We start from the raw sequence: 17098 nt of genomic DNA on the forward strand, positions 1-17098 counted from the left end.
AAGAAAGTTGCTTGAATGGTTCAAGCATGGTGGTTAAGTGGTCCTTGCCGCATGCGTGTATGTGGCTGTCTTGGCTGAGTAATGTTTATGTGAACAATTAGTTCTTCAAGAGGACTCTTATCTAGGCTAAATCGTCTTGTTGGTTTAACCAGTTAGACATATGTTTGAATATAAATTGCTTATAAAAGCCATATGTTGGGCCAAATAAAAATATTTGGCTATCTATCTCAAAATATGAGATGAGAAGAGTAGATAGACATACATATATATATATATATGTGGTATAAGAAAATATACATTTAGTTGCGTAAGGATATAGATATATATATGTTGTGAGGAGATAGACATATATATTGTAAGGAGATAGATATACATATATATGTAGTGTAAGGAGATGGATATGTAGATAAATATTGAGAGGAAATAGATATACATTTTATATATCTATGAATAATGGGAGGAGATAAATATATATGTAAATAATAGAAGGAGATAAACATGTATGTAAATAATTAGTGGAGATAGACATGTATGTAAATAATGAGAGGAGATAGACATGTATGTAAATAATTAGTGGATATAGATATGATGTAAATAATGGGAGGAGATAAACAGGCATAGTATGTTTATAATTAATGGAGATATACATGTATGTAAATAATGGGAGGAGATAGATAAGTGAGACTTGTGTGTTCATTTGTCTAATTTAGTTTTTTTTTTTGGTAGCTAACATCATCTAGCTTGTAGATTGCTCTAAAGTTGAAGTGATGTGTGCTTCTTGTCCCTTTTGTCTAATTGTTGTTTGAAGACACATATTTGACTACCATATATATATATATATATAAAAAAAATAGTCACTCTATCTAAATGTACATTTACATTCAAAAGGTAGTTAGGTGGACCGTGGAGTAAAAGTAGCATTGAGTATGCTTTTCTTCACTTGGTCCGAATATATGTATATATGAGTCTCATGTTTTCTATTCAAGTGACATATATGTGAGTAGACCATCCAACCTTACTGTGTATATGTAATATGAAGGCAAGAGGCCATCGTAGAGAGTACCATTATTTATATATATGTTGAGTGTGATGTTCGTCTATCTAACTCACATTACATGTTTACTACTTGAGCATCATAACTTTACTGATAAACAAATTATATATTATTATGACTAAATGAGCACCATAAAATGTGTGTTTTGTGAACATATATATTATTTAAATATATATATATGTATGAACTTACCATCATGTAATTAAAGATAGTATTTTGTACCCAATAGTTGATTTTACCCTTTCATATATTACTATTACTATTGACTTCTAGATGAGTAACATTTTTCACTCATCCACTACCTTTTTTTGGCTATAAATATGAGGAGTTACCATCATTCTTGCTCACATTTATTGGAAAACTTGGTGAAGTGAGACTTGGAGTCTTGGAAGGAGGCTTTCAAGAGGTAAGTTTTCTAAATTCTCTCATTTTGAATGTTTTTGTTTTGTTCTTCATGTTCTTGTGCATGTTCATACTTATTTTAATGGTATGGATGAGTAAATATATTTTACTTGTTGTATGTTTGTGTTTGTGTTTGTGTTTGATCTTTGTGGGCAGTAAAAATTTGTACTTTTACTGTTTGTCTTCGTATAATAGTAAATGTGATTTGAGTTGTGATTGTCTGGCTAGCTAAAATATTATCTACCCTTTGGTTAATTAGAGGACCATAACTGGTGGTCTATTTAGAACATGTATTATCCAATTAGTGAGCATTAGTAAGGTATTTGTTTGTATGTCTAGTTGTTTTTTTCACCTTGAGCTTCGATATATATATATTTTTATTTTATCTAACCGACGTTTTGCTTTCCATATATTTGTGTTTTTGGTGAACTCACTCTTAGTCCAATGTTTTAGCTCTAGGTGGGTTTTTTGCTATGTCTAGCAACAACCATAATAGCCGTGCTACTTCATCTAATAAGACGACTAGTTTTTCTAACGATACTTCAAACATTTCTACTGGTGTTGTAACACCCTAATACTAAGGCACGCTACAGTGCTTTTCCAATTACAGTGCTATCTTTGCTAATCAAAGAATTTTTTCGAAAAACATGTCAAATTAAAACTTTTTATAATAAATACTAAACTTTATAATTTACATAATTATTTACAAACACCGGGATCCCGTTTTTAAACTTTTATACAAAATATGCCAAAATACAATATCCAAGTCGCACAGCGACTACAACATAAAATCCCCAGATGTCTCGAGACCGAACACTCCAGGTCACGCTACCACGACATGTACAATCCCATCCAAGCTAGGCTCACTCCTGTTCAGCTTTCACCTTTCCTTTACCTACACATAGAACAGACTCAGTAAGAAAAGCATATAACATATCATATAATACTTACTTTTATCTAGGCGCCCATACACCTATTTACAAGGCTTAACAGATGAGTAAGAACGTTCTACTAAGGATACGACCATGTACCATGTACCACATGCACTCAGTATACCTTCGTACTAGTGTAGGTAGGGTATGGACCGCACCTTGAGTACTATTAAGTGTTGTACCACAGACACCTTGTACCTTTCCGTACAAGTGCTTGTAACACCATCATGTACTTTCAGACATCATACACTTTACCAATGCACTTTGTACCGCAACAGTACAAGTGTTGGTAGTGTATGAATTAAACATATAAGCATGCATATACACTAAACATATACATACATTCACATATCCATATCACACATTATATACAGTTTTTACCTTCCTTCCAGATTCAAGTGTGCTGGTCGACCTGAACGGAAAGTCACGTGCTGGATGGATGCCCTAATCACATATTAGAACTGGGTAAATCACATGCTCGAAAACCCTAATCCGGGAAATCCAAACCTACAACTTTAGGTTCTGTTATACTCTCTATGAATCACACTAACTCAGGAAACAGGGAAACACCCAACTACGGCACTGAAATGGACGAGAATTGAGAAAATTGATTTTTCGGGGAACCCTGCCAAAACCGGTTTACTGGTTTTACAGGTACTGGTAAAACCGTTAAACCGATTTTTATACCAGTCTCCTCAAAAACTCACCAATTTGCTCAAAACGTGTCCAATTGCCACCAAACTTTCCAGAGTACCTAAACAATATATATACAACATATTCCAACCAGAAAATCACAGAAAAACCCAATGAAACTCAACTTGCCATTAAAGACCAAAGCTTTGAGTTCAAAACTCAAATTTGCATAAATCCAACCCCATACACTAAAACTAGCTGCAAGAAGCTTAAACCAACTCAAATGAACCTTAAAATTCGAACCCTAAACATTTCTAACCCTAGCAGCCATCAATTCACAAAATCACATACTCAAACTAAAGAAAAAGCTTCAAAATACATATTCATGAGTTCTAGGGGTTACCTCCACTTTAAGAACACTTAATGAATTCCAGAAAATTAAGAAGAAAAAGCTGGCCTTTCCTCTGATTTATTCTCAGAGAGAGAGAGAGAGAGAGAGAGAGAGAGAGAGAGAGAGAGAGAGAGAGAGAGAGAGAGAGAGAGAGAGAGAGAGAGAGAGCTTTCAAGGGAAATGTCTTTTCTTTTATAATTTTCCTTTTCTTGATTTTTCCCAAATTTGAAAGAGTTAATTCAACTTAATCCTTGCTGAATTAACTTGCTAGATGTCACCATACAAGGCAGCCACCTAACCCCAAACCTTAGATAATTACCAAAATACCCATTAACTTAAAATTAAGGTATTTTCTAAAACTAGGGGTAAAATGGTCAAATTCCATAACCCCGATCAACCTCGGTATTTTAATTTTCTCCAATATATATCCCACTAAGAAATAAGGTTCTACACTTACCCATGTGATCAAACTAGCCATCCATCGCATTTTCTGTTGTTGCCGAGCAAAAATTACAAAATTAGCATATTTCACATATAATTCATAAAATCCCCTAGAGTTTAATAAAATCTCCGGAATTGAGAAATTATAACTCTAATTCCCATTTCTAATAATGGGATCCACTGATAATTAAATTCATAAATAATTATAAAAATAGCAGAAATTAGTGCTAATTGCCTTTGCTAATCCAAATTACTAAAGCATCCATTACAGGTGTGGTAAGTTTTGTATTGGATGATAAGTGTGAGAATATGGATGTCCATTATTATGGATATGAGGTTAGAGTAGACATTGATCGTCCTATAAGTGATAGTGAGTCAGGTGATATGCTCTTGTGTATTAATTCTACGTCAGTAATAACCTTGAACGTCTTGTTAAAAATTCATCGTCGTTACAATATTCCCACACATTAGTTTGTACGCCTTGTCTAGCAGGAAACAAACTGACTGGAAGATACTGGGTTGGACGTGTTTGTATGAGCTTCCATTCAAGTATGTTTTTAGATTTTCTCTCTCTAGGTTAATGTTTGAACTCCAGTCAGCTAATGCCCAATTCTTGGCGTGCTCTTATGGCTATACAAGTGTTGATTGAAAAGCATAATATTACATTTACGGTTGTTGAAGTCTTGCACGTCTACTACTTGAAAGAACATCCACATGATAAGGGTAGGTATCAACTTACTATTAGAACAGGTAGTGACCATCTAATTCTTGGTGTTAAAGAGGCTAAGCGATGGAAGGAGGATTTTTTCTTTGTTCCCTTTGATGTGCTAGGATTACCAGTTGATCATGGGATTCCCCCATTTATAGTTTTGATAGTGAATTATGCCCTTATTTATTATAGTTTATTGATACACATTTATCTAGTTGATTTGTCTTCTTTGTAGGGAGGATTGACCTTCCGTTTAGTTGGGTGTGTGGTCAAGCACCAGGGAGAGTTGATCAAGTTCTTCAAATTTTGAAGGAGGAGCGCATTGGATGGTTTTAGTGTCTGATTCTTCTCTTCGAGACAACACTTTGTGGGGCCACGTTCCACATCAACCTAAAGGTATATCTCCTCCTAAGAATCGTGCTAAGTCTCAAGTTGCTATAATCCAAAGAAGTTTTGAGATTTTTGGGTGTGACCTCTATTTCTGCCTGAATTGACTTCAGACAAATGAGATTTTGTAAACTGATTCATGGCCCAATTTTCTTTCACTCTTCCTCTGGCTAGTGATGGTGCTATGGACCATTTATACTCATGCAGACAGAAGACTAGGCCAACTGCTAGTGCTGAGAATGAGGTTGTTAATACGGATGCTCCTTCTTGTCCTTTTGTGAGAGCTCAGAAGCATAATAACAAAAGACCATCTCAGGTTGAGTCGATCAACTAGTTGAGTAATATAGTTGATCTCACTTTCCCATCTTCAGTGGCCGCGTATTCTGAGTTTAGCCTACACTTTGGTGAGGCCAATAAGCTATTATTCCCAAAGGATCGAGCTCGATTTGAGAGGATCAGGGAAATAGCTTCTATTGCGGTGTCCATCTCTCGCTCCTTTCAAGTTTGCATGAAATTCTATGTTATGGTTATGTATGGATAAACTTACAATATTATTGTGTATGATCATTATGGTACTCTATATTGTATGGTAGGGTATGCAAGGGCTTATGTACGCTTTGGATAAGATCAAGAACATGAAGGATCAAATGAAAGTTATGAGGTATGAGCATGATGATTTATGCGGAGAGATTAAGGAGCTAAATGGCTGCTAAAAAGAGCTTGATCGTGTCAAGGGAGAGTTGCAAACTCAGCTCGAGGCTAAGGAGAAAGATTCTAATCGTTTGAAGTCTACCTTGGCTGAACTTGCTACTGCCCAAGCTTGTATGGATATGTTGGAAGGTCGATTGATTGGCATTGGACTAGAGGCTGAGATCTAGTGTTGTGGAAAATGGCGATGGAGTATCGAGACAACAAGGCCAAGTCTTGGGACATACCTAAGTACATTGCTGGATATGAAGAATTACTACAGATGAGGGCCGAGGAAGAAGCTTGAACTAGCCAACTGGCTAACTCATTTGAAGGGATGACTACGAACGATCTTCCAGCGGATGACTAACTTTGTGCCCCACGTCTGTCTTGAGTTAATTATTTGTTGGATGTTTTATGTTTTTAAGATTGTAATATGAACTTTTGTCTAGTTGGCTGACTTGCAATGGTTTGGTACCCCATTTTCCCCCTAGTCTAAATGTAGGTCAGTCAAGTTGGACTTAGACTTAGTGTAACACCCCGATTTCCCGAGATGTCACATAGGATAGTCCGTATAAAATAATTTAATAAGATAAAGACAATCAAATACTGCTTTATTGAAAAATATCCAAGCATGAGATCTCATTGTTTAAAACAAAATACTTTTAGTACTGCAAACTTAAATAAGAACTAGTTAAGTCAAAATAATAGTTCCAAAATGTTTAGCAGTTAAAAACATTAAAAGCAAAATACTGTGCCAGCCCCCTAACATGCGGTCCACGCCTCGAGCTCTTCATTCTCACTGCTTAGCCTTACCCTTACCTGCACACAGAGTACCCGTGAGCTAACGCCCAGTAAGAAGAGCTATGTAGGACATAACCCTCCTAACTAGTTACTTGACATAATTTGCTCTTTAATATTAATCAACAGTAATTCACATTCCATAAATATATCCACAACGCATGTTGTTCTCACATGCACCAATCATGTCTCATATCGCACATTATACTCACATACGATAATCAACTATACACTCATGTTGATCAGACATGAGGTAAACTGCCCTGCCTTGTGTTATTCTCACACTTGGCATCCAACAGGGCAATTAATTACCATAAGTTGTACTCACCCATGATAATGTTATAACCTGCAAGTGTTATGCTCACACAAGCAAGAAGACCCCTAATATTATTCTCATGCTAATGATGCTCACAAAATATAAGGAAATCACAACACTATCAAATTAAATAACAAACCAACCCAAGTTGTATGCATAACATACACCCTGTGTACAGATGTCCACTCTTCTTACCTCAGTTGCTAAGACCACACTTGCTACCTCGAGCACCTCAACGAATTTCCTTGTTGAGAACAAGATCCTAGACATTCATTAACACAACAATACACTCAAAATACATTCAAGTATGAATCTCTAAACTCATACAGAAACTTACGTAAAAATACGTAACACATAGGTCCATTTTACTTGCATGACACACCATACATAAGCATTTATTAGTAAATTTTACGTAAAAATGTGTTGTATGAATTCATGTTTTACGTTAATTAAAAACCGAATCTAACTCTTCTAATACACTTTATAATCTGTAATAAGTCATAATTAATTTTCTTTGAATTTTCTAAGCAATCTAGGTATTTTTCATAATTAAAATAAGAAATAACATCAATAATTCATGAAAAATACATAATCGCCTGAAAATTCAATCTACCAATTTTATAACCGTTTATATATCATAGTCCATCATATAAAATAAATCTAGATTTTTCTGAGCAACCTAAGTATTTTTCATAATTAATTTAATAAATAACACAAATAATTCATGAAAAATACAAAATTAACCGAAATTCGAATCTACCAATTTTGCAATAGTTTATACCTCATAACTAATCATATAAAATATATTTAGATTTTTCTGAGTAATCTAAGTATTTTTCATAATTAATTTAACAAATAAACCAAATAATTCATAATAAATCAAATAATTGCAAGAAAATTATCAAACTTCATAGTAGGCCTAAGAACACCTAGCACAAGTCAAGAACTGAAAGAAAATCGAAAAATAACCTCCAAAAACCCCTGAACGGAGTGTCGCCGGAGTTCTCGTCGGTTTCGTCGCCGGTAAAGTGTAACTTTGTCTCCGATGGCTCTTGAAGCGTCCTTTCGATTGGGGAAGCTCTCCACAATGCTCAGGACCTCAAAACGATCAAGAAAAGTGGTCCGAGAGGGCAGATCGGGGTTGTCTTCTTCGTTGGCGGTGTACCGCCTTTAATGGAGTCAAAATTTTGGATTTTCGTTTTGGACGTTAAAGCTTCGTTTTCTTACGTCAAAAACAATCCTTAGGGTCCCATGCACTCAAATATAACCTCCCTTGACCCAAGAACAAGCTTAAACACGTTCGAATTCGAGTCCGTAACTAAGCCGCACCTTTGAAGCTTCAAAAATGGCGAATCTCAAAACGACGACTTCCGCCCCTTATACCACGTTAAAAAGCTTCCTTAGGTCGTATATAACTGATCCCAAACCCCCACGTTCACCCAGGTTTCACTGTGTTCTTAGGCCTACTATGAAGTTTGATAATTTTCTTGCAATTATTTGATTTATTATGAATTATTTGGTTTATTTGTTAAATTAATTATGAAAAATACTTAGATTACTCAGAAAAATCTAAATATATTTTATATGATTAGTTATGAGGTATAAACTATTGCAAAATTAAGGAGGGGCAGACGACAGATCAAAAGCTCAGTGAACTAAAGCAAGAAATTTTGAATAGTAACGCCAAAGATTATGAAATATCAGACACGGGATTAATTCGGTTCAAGGGACGAATTTATGTGCCCGATAATGATGAGCTCAAGAAGGGGATATTGGTAGAAGCTCATACTACACCTTATTCAGTTCATCCCGGGACCACTAAAATGTACCATGACCTAAAAGCATTGTATTGGTGGCCTGGTATGAAAAAGGATGTAGTTGAATTTGTGGCCAAATGCTTAACATGTCAACAAGTTAAAGCAGAGCATCAAAGACCAGCGGGATTGTTACAACCACTGAAGCTCCCTGAATGGAAGTGGGAAGAGATTTCCATGGATTTTGTGACTGGATTACCTAAGACTACAAAGCAACATGACGCCATTTGGGTAGTCGTCGATAGGTATACAAAATCTGCCCATTTTCTACCAGTACGCATGACTTACTCCATGGACCATTTTGCTGAACTTTATGTGAATGAGATTGTGAGATTACATGGGGCACCGTATTCTATTGTTTGTGATCGAGATGCTCGGTTCACTTCGTCTTTTTGGGAAAGCTTACAGAGAGCAATGGGAACTCGATTGAAGTTCAAAGATCGCATATCATCCAGAGACAGATGGTCAGACTGAGAGAACAAATCAGATCTTGGAAGATATGTTGAGGGCATGTGTGATAGATTTCCAAGGATCATGGAGCAAATACCTGCCTTTGATTGAATTTTCTTACAACAACAGCTATCAGTCTACTATCGGGGTAGCACCCTATGAGATGTTGTATGGAAGAAAGTGCAGGTCTCCACTGCATTGGGATGAGTTGGGAGAGAACAAACTCCTAGGGCCAGATGCAGTTCATCACACCAACGAAGCTATTCAGAAGATCAGGGCTAGAATGATCACAGCGCAGAGCAGACAGAAATCTTATGCAGACCTGAAGCGGAGAGACATTGAGTTCGAAGTGGGTGATCATGTGTTTCTTCGAGTGACACCACGAAAAGGACTCTCGGTGAAGAGATTTGGCAAGAGAGGGAAACTAAGTCCCAGATATGTTGGTCCATTTCAGATATTGGATAGAGTGGGCAGTGTAGCTTATAGAATAGCTTTACCGCCATCATTATCTGGGGTGCACAATGTATTTCATGTATCTCAACTCCGGAAATATGTGTCAGACCCATCGCATGTTTTGAGCTATGAAACACTGGGTTTGCAGGAGGATTTGTCCTACAATGAACGTCCGGTAAAGATTCTTGATCAAAAGGATAGGATTTTGAGAAATAAGACAATTACCCTGGTGAAAGTCCTATGGAGAAACAGTGTGGTTGAGGAAGCTACTTGGGAGCTTGAATCTGATATGCGAGAACAATATCCAGAATTATTTGAGTAAAATTTCGGGACGAAATTTTCTTTTAGAGGGGGATAATTGTAATATCCGCTAACTCCGAAAGGGTATTTTTGTAATTTTATTTAGCTGAGAGTATTTTTTTTATGTTACATATTTATGGATTTAAATATGTATGGGATTATTTTTATGATGATATAATATTTGATTTTATTGGCATGTGTATAATGCCTAATAGATACATATGTCTGGATATTGTTATATGGGTATATTATTATTATTATTATTATTATTATTATTATTATTATTATTATCATTATTATTATTATTGTTATTATTATTATTATTATTATTATTATTATCATTATTATTATTATTATTATTATTGTTATTAACAGTACGTATATGTGATACGTATTCACGAACCGAAACGGAACCGAACGCCTATTTTGGTGGAATGGGAATCGCTCCATTTCGGTTCAATGCGATATTTTGCTTGGGTTTAAACACGATAGAAATTAGGTTTTAAATTCTATTTTCGTTCACCCAAAACAGAGAACCAACGAGAGAGAGAGAGAGAGAGCACGTATACGGCGTATACGATACCGAAAATATTCGTTTCTTCAAGCGGAGTGAAACCTGGGTGAACGTGGGGGTTTGGGATCACTTATATACGACCTAAGGAAGCTTTTTAACGTGGTATAAGGGGCGGAAGTCGTCGTTTTGAGATTCGCCATTTTTGAAGCTTCAAAGGTGCGGCTTAGTTACGGACTCGAATTCGAACGTGTTTAAGCTTGTTCTTGGGTCAAGGGAGGTTATATTTGAGTGCATGGGACCCTAAGGATTGTTTTTGACGTAAGAAAACGAAGCTTTAACGTCCAAAACGAAAATCCAAAATTTTGACTCCATTAAAGGCGGTACACCGCCAACGAAGAAGACAACCCCGATCTGCCCTCTCGGACCACTTTTCTTGATCGTTTTGAGGTCCTGAGCATTGTGGAGAGCTTCCCCAATCGAAAGGACGCTTCAAGAGCCATCGGAGACAAAGTTACACTTTACCGGCGACGAAACCGACGAGAACTCCGGCGACACTCCGTTCAGGGGTTTTTGGAGGATCTTGTTCTCAACAAGGAAATTCGTTGAGGTGCTCGAGGTAGCAAGTGTGGTCTTAGCAACTGAGGTAAGAAGAGTGGACATCTGTACACAGGGTGTATGTTATGCATACAACTTGGGTTGGTTTGTTATTTAATTTGATAGTGTTGTGATTTCCTTATATTTTGTGAGCATCATTAGCATGAGAATAATATTAGGGTCTTGCTGCTTGTGTGAGCATAACACTTGCAGGTTATAACACTATCATGGGTGAGTACAACTTATGGTAATTAATTGCCCTGTTGGATGCCAAGTGTGAGAATAACACAAGGCAGGGTAGGTTACCTCATGTCTGATCAACATGAGAGAATAGTTGATTATCGTATGTGAGTATAATGTGCGGTATGAGACTTGATGTGTGCATGTGAGAACAACATGCGTTGTGGATATATTTAAGGAATGTGAATTACTGTTGATTAATATAAAAGAACAAATATGTCAAGTAACTAGTTAGGAGGGTTATGTCCTACATAGCTCTTCTTACTGGGCGTTAGCTCACGGGTACTCTGTGTGCAGGTAAGGGTAAGGCTAAGCAGTGAGAATGAAGAGCTCGAGGCGTGGACCGCATGTTAGGGGGCTGGCACAGTATTTTGCTTTTAATGTTTTTAACTGCTAAACATTTTGGAACTATTATTTTGACTTAACTAGTTCTTATTTAAGTTTACAGTACTAAAAGTATTTTGTTTTAAACAATGAGATCTCATGCTTGGATATTTTTCAATAAAGCAGTATTTGATTGTCTTTATCTTATTAAATTGTTTTATACGGACTATCCTATGTGACATCTCGGGAAATCGGGGTGTTACAATATGGTATCAGAGCAATACGGTCCTAAAGAATGTGGTTAGCCCTAACATGTAAAGTTCACCGCCATGAGACGAGCTCGACTCACTGTACTGTAAGTGGTTATTACTTATAATTAAGTTGCCTTAAATTTCTGCATGCGAGAGGGTAACATTATTTTCATGTAAAATTGATGATCAAAATGATCTTGATGTGTATTGGTTTGTGTGGTTCAGGAGTTTAGAAATGCCTCCTAGAAGGTCAGTTAGAGTGGGTCGAGGTCGAGGTCGAGGCCAAGGCCAAGGCCGAGATGATGGAGGGATCAATGAACCACCTCAAGCACCACAGGGATGGGAAGAGCGCATTGTCGCACTGGAAGGAATCATTCATAGGCAGGATGAAGAACTTCGTCAGCTGAGACGTCAACCGGAGCCGCCAGTCCAAATAAGGCAGGATGCAGAAAATAGAGACCCACCAGCTGCAGTGGTATATCCTGCTATAGAGGCTAGACATGAGTTGTTAGCAGAGAGATTTCGGAAACAACACCCACCTGAGTTTGAGGGAGGCATAGACCCGGTAGTGGCTGAGGAGTGGATAAGTCGCATAGAAAGCATTTTGCAGATGCTAAGGGTGGATGGGAATGACCGAGTGAAGTGTGCATCTTACATGCTGAGGAAAGATGCTCGTATCTGGTGGGAGGTGGTGGAACAAACAAAGGATGTAGATACCATGAATCGGAACGATTTCAAAAGGGTCTTTAATGAGAAGTATTATAACTCGGCGGTTCTAGCAAGAAAGGTCGATGAATTTATCGGGTTAGTCCAAGGGAGTCTTACTGTGACTGAGTATGCACAAAAATTTGATAGATTGGCGAAATTTGCTCCAGATCTGGTACCTACTGATAGAGTGCGAGCACATCGATTTGTGGAAGGCCTGAAACCAATGGTTGCTCGAGATGTGGAAATTGTGTCAAGGGGTCAATTCAGCTATGCTCAAGTTGTCGAAATGGCTCTTACGGCTGAGCGGAGTGAAAACAAAATTTGGAAGGAAAATGCTGCCAGGAGAGAATCTAAGAAAGGTGGAGCCAATTCTAATGACCACAAGAAACGGGGACAGGACCAGTCCGGGCAGCCAAGTCAAGACAAGAGGTACAAAAGTGATAACGACCAACGATTTAATGGCAGCAGTGGGCGAAACATTCCAGAATGCCCTAAATGTACCAAACGTCATCTCGGTGAGTGTCGCGCAAAAGCATGCTACAAATGTGGAAAAGAAGGACACATCAAACGCAATTGCCCACTGTGGGGACAGACTGGGAACAGAGCAGAACCCAAGAAAGATGACAAGTATGTTCCAGCCAGAGTTTTTGCCATCACTCAAGCGAGCCGAGGCCAGTCCTTCGGTTGTATCAGGTCAGATTCCTATGGCCAACACCACTTGTAAAGTTTTGTTTGATTCTGGTGCAACTCATTCCTTTATTGCTAGCACAATTGTAAATCATATAAATGCACCGAGTGAATTATTTACTGTGGGGTTTGGGACCATGTTACCATCTGGGAGGTTGTAATCTCTAGAAGTTGGCTTAGGGGTATACCCGTCAAGATAGATGGTAGAGAATTATTTGTAGACTCGATTGTATTAGATTTATTTGATTTTGATGTAATCTTGGGCATGGATTTTCTTACCAAATATGGAGCATCAATTGATCGCAAGCAAAAGAAAGTTGTTTTCACACCGAAGATGGAGAGACTTTCGAGTTCGTGGGTAGGAAAGAAACCCCGCACTCCTATTATTTCGGCAATGAAGGCCGGGCAACTATTGCGGCGTGGGTGCTTAGTGGTATCTAGTTAATGTGGTTGATGACACCAAGAAAATTGAAAGAAAGCCGAGGAAACACGGGTAGTTGCCGAGTTTCTTGATGTATTTCCAGAGGAGTTACCCGGGTTACCACCACACAGAGAAATCGAATTTGTGATAGAATTAGTGCCGGAACGGCACTAGCTTCCCGCGCACCATATAGGATGGCACCATCGGAATTGAAAGAACTCAAAATACAGCTTGGAAGAATTGCTTAAGTTAGGGTTTATCGGACCTAGCTACTCTCCGTGGGGCGCACCCGCCTCTATTTGTTAAAGAAAGACGCGTACTATGAGAATGTGCATAGATTACCGAGAATTGAACAAGGTGACTATAAAGAATCGGTACCCACTGCCGAGGATTGACGACTTGTTTGACCGGCCTTCAAGGGAAAAAGGTGTTTTCTAAGATTGATCTTCGTTCGGGGTATCATCGGCTAAGAATCAAAAATGAAGATATACCGAAGATGTACTCCTTCGTAACGAGATACGGGCATTATGAGTTCATGGTGATGTCATTTGGACTTACAAATGCCCCAGCAGCTTTTATGGACCTCATGAACCGAGTCTTCAAGGAATATCCGGATCGGTTGTCATTGTATTCATAGATGATATATTGATTTATTCTAAGACAGAGGAGGAACATGAGGAGCACTTACGCTTGACCTTGCAGCGACTAAGAGAACATCAATTGTATGCCAAGTACAAAAAATGTGAGTTCTGGTTGTCCGAGGTTGCATTTTTGGGCCACATTGTCACTAACGGGGGACTAAAAGTAGATCCTGCCAAGGTTGCCGCAGTTGAAAGAATGGCCTAGACCAAAGACCGCCTCAGAGGTTCGAAGCTTTTTGGGTTTAGCAGGCTATTATAGAAGGTTTGTTGAGGGGTTCTCAAAGATAGCCACACCCTTAACAGAATTAACTAGGAAGAATCTAAAATTTTCCTGGTCAGACAAGTGTGAGCAAAGCTTCCAAGAGTTGAAGAATAGACTTATCTCAGCACCAATCCTCAGTTTACCAATAGAAGAGGGACAATTTGCGGTATATTGTGACGCATCTAAACAAGGGTTGGGTTGTGTTCTAATGCAAGAAGGGAAGGTAATTGCTTACGCTTCAAGGCAATTAAAAGAATACGAACAGAGATACCCGACACATGACCTAGAATTAGCCGCAGTGGTTTTTGCACTAAAAATCTGGCGTCATTATCTCTATGGAGTGAAATGTGAAATCTACACCGATCATAAGAGTTTAAAGTACTTTTTCACCCAGAGAGAGTTAAACATGAGGCAGAGGAGATGGTTGGAGCTAGTCAAAGACTACGACTGCGAGATAATGTACCATCCCGGTAAAGCCAATGTGGTAGCGGATGCACTCAGCCGTAGAGGTCCCGGACTAGTTTCCACTTTACAAGGAGTATCAAGGGAATTAGAGGAAGACATGGAACGAGCTGGTATAGAGTTTATTACAGGGCAACTTGCAAAGGTCACACTTCAATCAACTTTGTTAGAAAGAATTAAGGAGGGGCAGACGACAGATCAAAAGCTCAGTGAACTAAAGCAAGAAATTTTGAATAGTAACGCCAAAGATTATGAAATATCAGACACGGGATTAATTCGGTTCAAGGGACGAATTTATGTGCCCGATAATGATGAGCTCAAGAAGGGGATATTGGTAGAAGCTCATACTACACCTTATTCAGTTCATCCCGGGACCACTAAAATGTACCATGACCTAAAAGCATTGTATTGGTGGCCTGGTATGAAAAAGGATGTAGTTGAATTTGTGGCCAAATGCTTAACATGTCAACAAGTTAAAGCAGAGCATCAAAGATCAGCGGGATTGTTACAACCACTGAAGCTCCCTGAATGGAAGTGGGAAGAGATTTCCATGGATTTTGTGACTGGATTACCTAAGACTACAAAGCAACATGACGCCATTTGGGTAGTCGTCGATAGGTATACAAAATCTGCCCATTTTCTACCAGTACGCATGACTTACTCCATGGACCATTTTGCTGAACTTTATGTGAATGAGATTGTGAGATTACATGGGGCACCGTATTCTATTGTTTGTGATCGAGATGCTCGGTTCACTTCGTCTTTGGGAAAGCTTACAGAGAGCAATGGGAACTCGATTGAAGTTCAAAGATCGCATATCATCCAGAGACGGATGGTCGACCGAGAGAACAAATCGGATCTTGGAAGATATGTCGAGGGCATGTGTGATAGATTTCCAAGGATCATGGAGCAAATACCGCCTTTGATTGAATTTTCTTACAACAACAATTATCGGCCTACTATCGGGGTAGCACCCTATGAGATGTTGTATGGAAGAAAGTGCAGGTCTCCACTGCATTGGGATGAGTTGGGAGAGAACACACTCCTAGGGCCAGATGCAGTTCAGCACACCAACGAAGCTATTCAGAAGATCAGGGCTAGAATGATCACAGCGCAGAGCAGACAGAAATCTTATGCAGACCTGAAGCGGAGAGACATTGAGTTCGAAGTGGGTGATCATGTGTTTCTTCGAGTGACACCACGAAAAGGACTCTCGGTGAAGAGATTTGGCAAGAGAGGGAAACTAAGTCCCAGATATGTTGGTCCATTTCAGATATTGGATAGAGTGGGCAGTGTAGCTTATAGAATAGCTTTACCGCCATCATTATCTGGGGTGCATAATGTATTTCATGTATCTCAACTCCGGAAATATGTGTCAGACCCATCGCATGTTTTGAGCTATGAAACACTGGGTTTGCAGGAAGATTTGTCCTACAATGAACGTCCGGTGAAGATTCTTGATCAAAAGGATAGGATTTTGAGAAATAAGACAATTACCCTGGTGAAAGTCCTATGGAGAAACAGTGTGGTTGAGGAAGCTACTTGGGAGCTTGAATCTGATATGCGAGAACAATATCCAGAATTATTTGAGTAAAATTTCGGGACGAAATTTTCTTTTAGAGGGGGATAATTGTAATATCCGCTAACCCCAAAAGGGTATTTTTGTAATTTTATTTAGCTGAGAGTATTTTTTTTTTATGTTACATATTTATGGATTTAAATATGTATGGGATTATTTTTATGATGATATAATATTTGATTTTATTGGCATGTGTATAATGCCTAATAAATACATATGTCTGGATATTGTTATATGGGTATATTATTATTATTATTATTATCATTATTATTATTATTATTATGATTATTATTATTATTATTATTATTATTATTATTATTATTATTAACTTATATACAAACTTACGTACGCATAAACGGAACACACAAACCGAACCCCTATTTTGGTGGAATGGGAATCGCTCCACTTCGGTTCAATGCGATATTTTGCTTGGGTTTAAACACGATAGAAATTAGGTTTTAAACTCTATTTTCGTTCACCCAAAACAGAGAACCAACGAGAGAGAGAGAGCACGTATACGGCGTATACGGTACCGAAAACTTTCGTTTCTTCAAGCGGAGTGAAACCTGGGTGAACGTGGGGGTTTGGGATCACTTATATATGACCTAAGGAAGCTTTTTAACGTGGTATAAGGGGCGGAAGTCG

The 17098-nt window shown here is 38.2% G+C and overlaps 2 protein-coding genes and 1 long non-coding RNA gene across 3 annotated transcripts; 2 read left to right on the forward strand and 1 right to left on the reverse strand.

Moving 5' to 3' along the window:
* Positions 1 to 6211: 6211 nt before the first annotated feature.
* On the reverse strand, positions 6212 to 7148 carry LOC133034800 (uncharacterized). The gene is made up of 2 exons (XR_009686140.1): positions 6949 to 7148; positions 6212 to 6458 (listed from the first exon to the last, which is right to left on the reverse strand). It is a non-coding gene; the product is annotated as an uncharacterized LOC133034800 (long non-coding RNA).
* A 2032-nt stretch (positions 7149 to 9180) lies between these two features.
* On the forward strand, positions 9181 to 9792 carry LOC133034158 (uncharacterized). The gene has a single exon (XM_061109192.1). It carries the CDS (start codon positions 9181 to 9183, stop codon positions 9790 to 9792), a length of 612 nt encoding a protein of 203 aa, XP_060965175.1.
* Positions 9793 to 15856: 6064 nt separating this feature from the next.
* On the forward strand, positions 15857 to 16468 carry LOC133034159 (uncharacterized). Its single transcript, XM_061109193.1, has one exon. The coding sequence runs from the start codon at positions 15857 to 15859 to the stop codon at positions 16466 to 16468; it is 612 nt and encodes a 203-aa protein (XP_060965176.1).
* The last annotated feature ends 630 nt before the right edge of the window (positions 16469 to 17098 follow it).

The sequence above is a fragment of the Cannabis sativa genome, chromosome 2 (genome assembly GCF_029168945.1).
Source record: "Cannabis sativa cultivar Pink pepper isolate KNU-18-1 chromosome 2, ASM2916894v1, whole genome shotgun sequence".
NCBI lineage: Eukaryota > Viridiplantae > Streptophyta > Magnoliopsida > Rosales > Cannabaceae > Cannabis > Cannabis sativa.

Bases quoted from the DNA above. Each gene is read 5' to 3' on its own strand.
- LOC133034159 (XM_061109193.1), top strand. From the start codon at position 15,857: ATGTTGTATGGAAGAAAGTGCAGGTCTCCACTGCATTGGGATGAGTTG.
- LOC133034158 (XM_061109192.1), top strand. From the start codon at position 9,181: ATGTTGTATGGAAGAAAGTGCAGGTCTCCACTGCATTGGGATGAGTTG.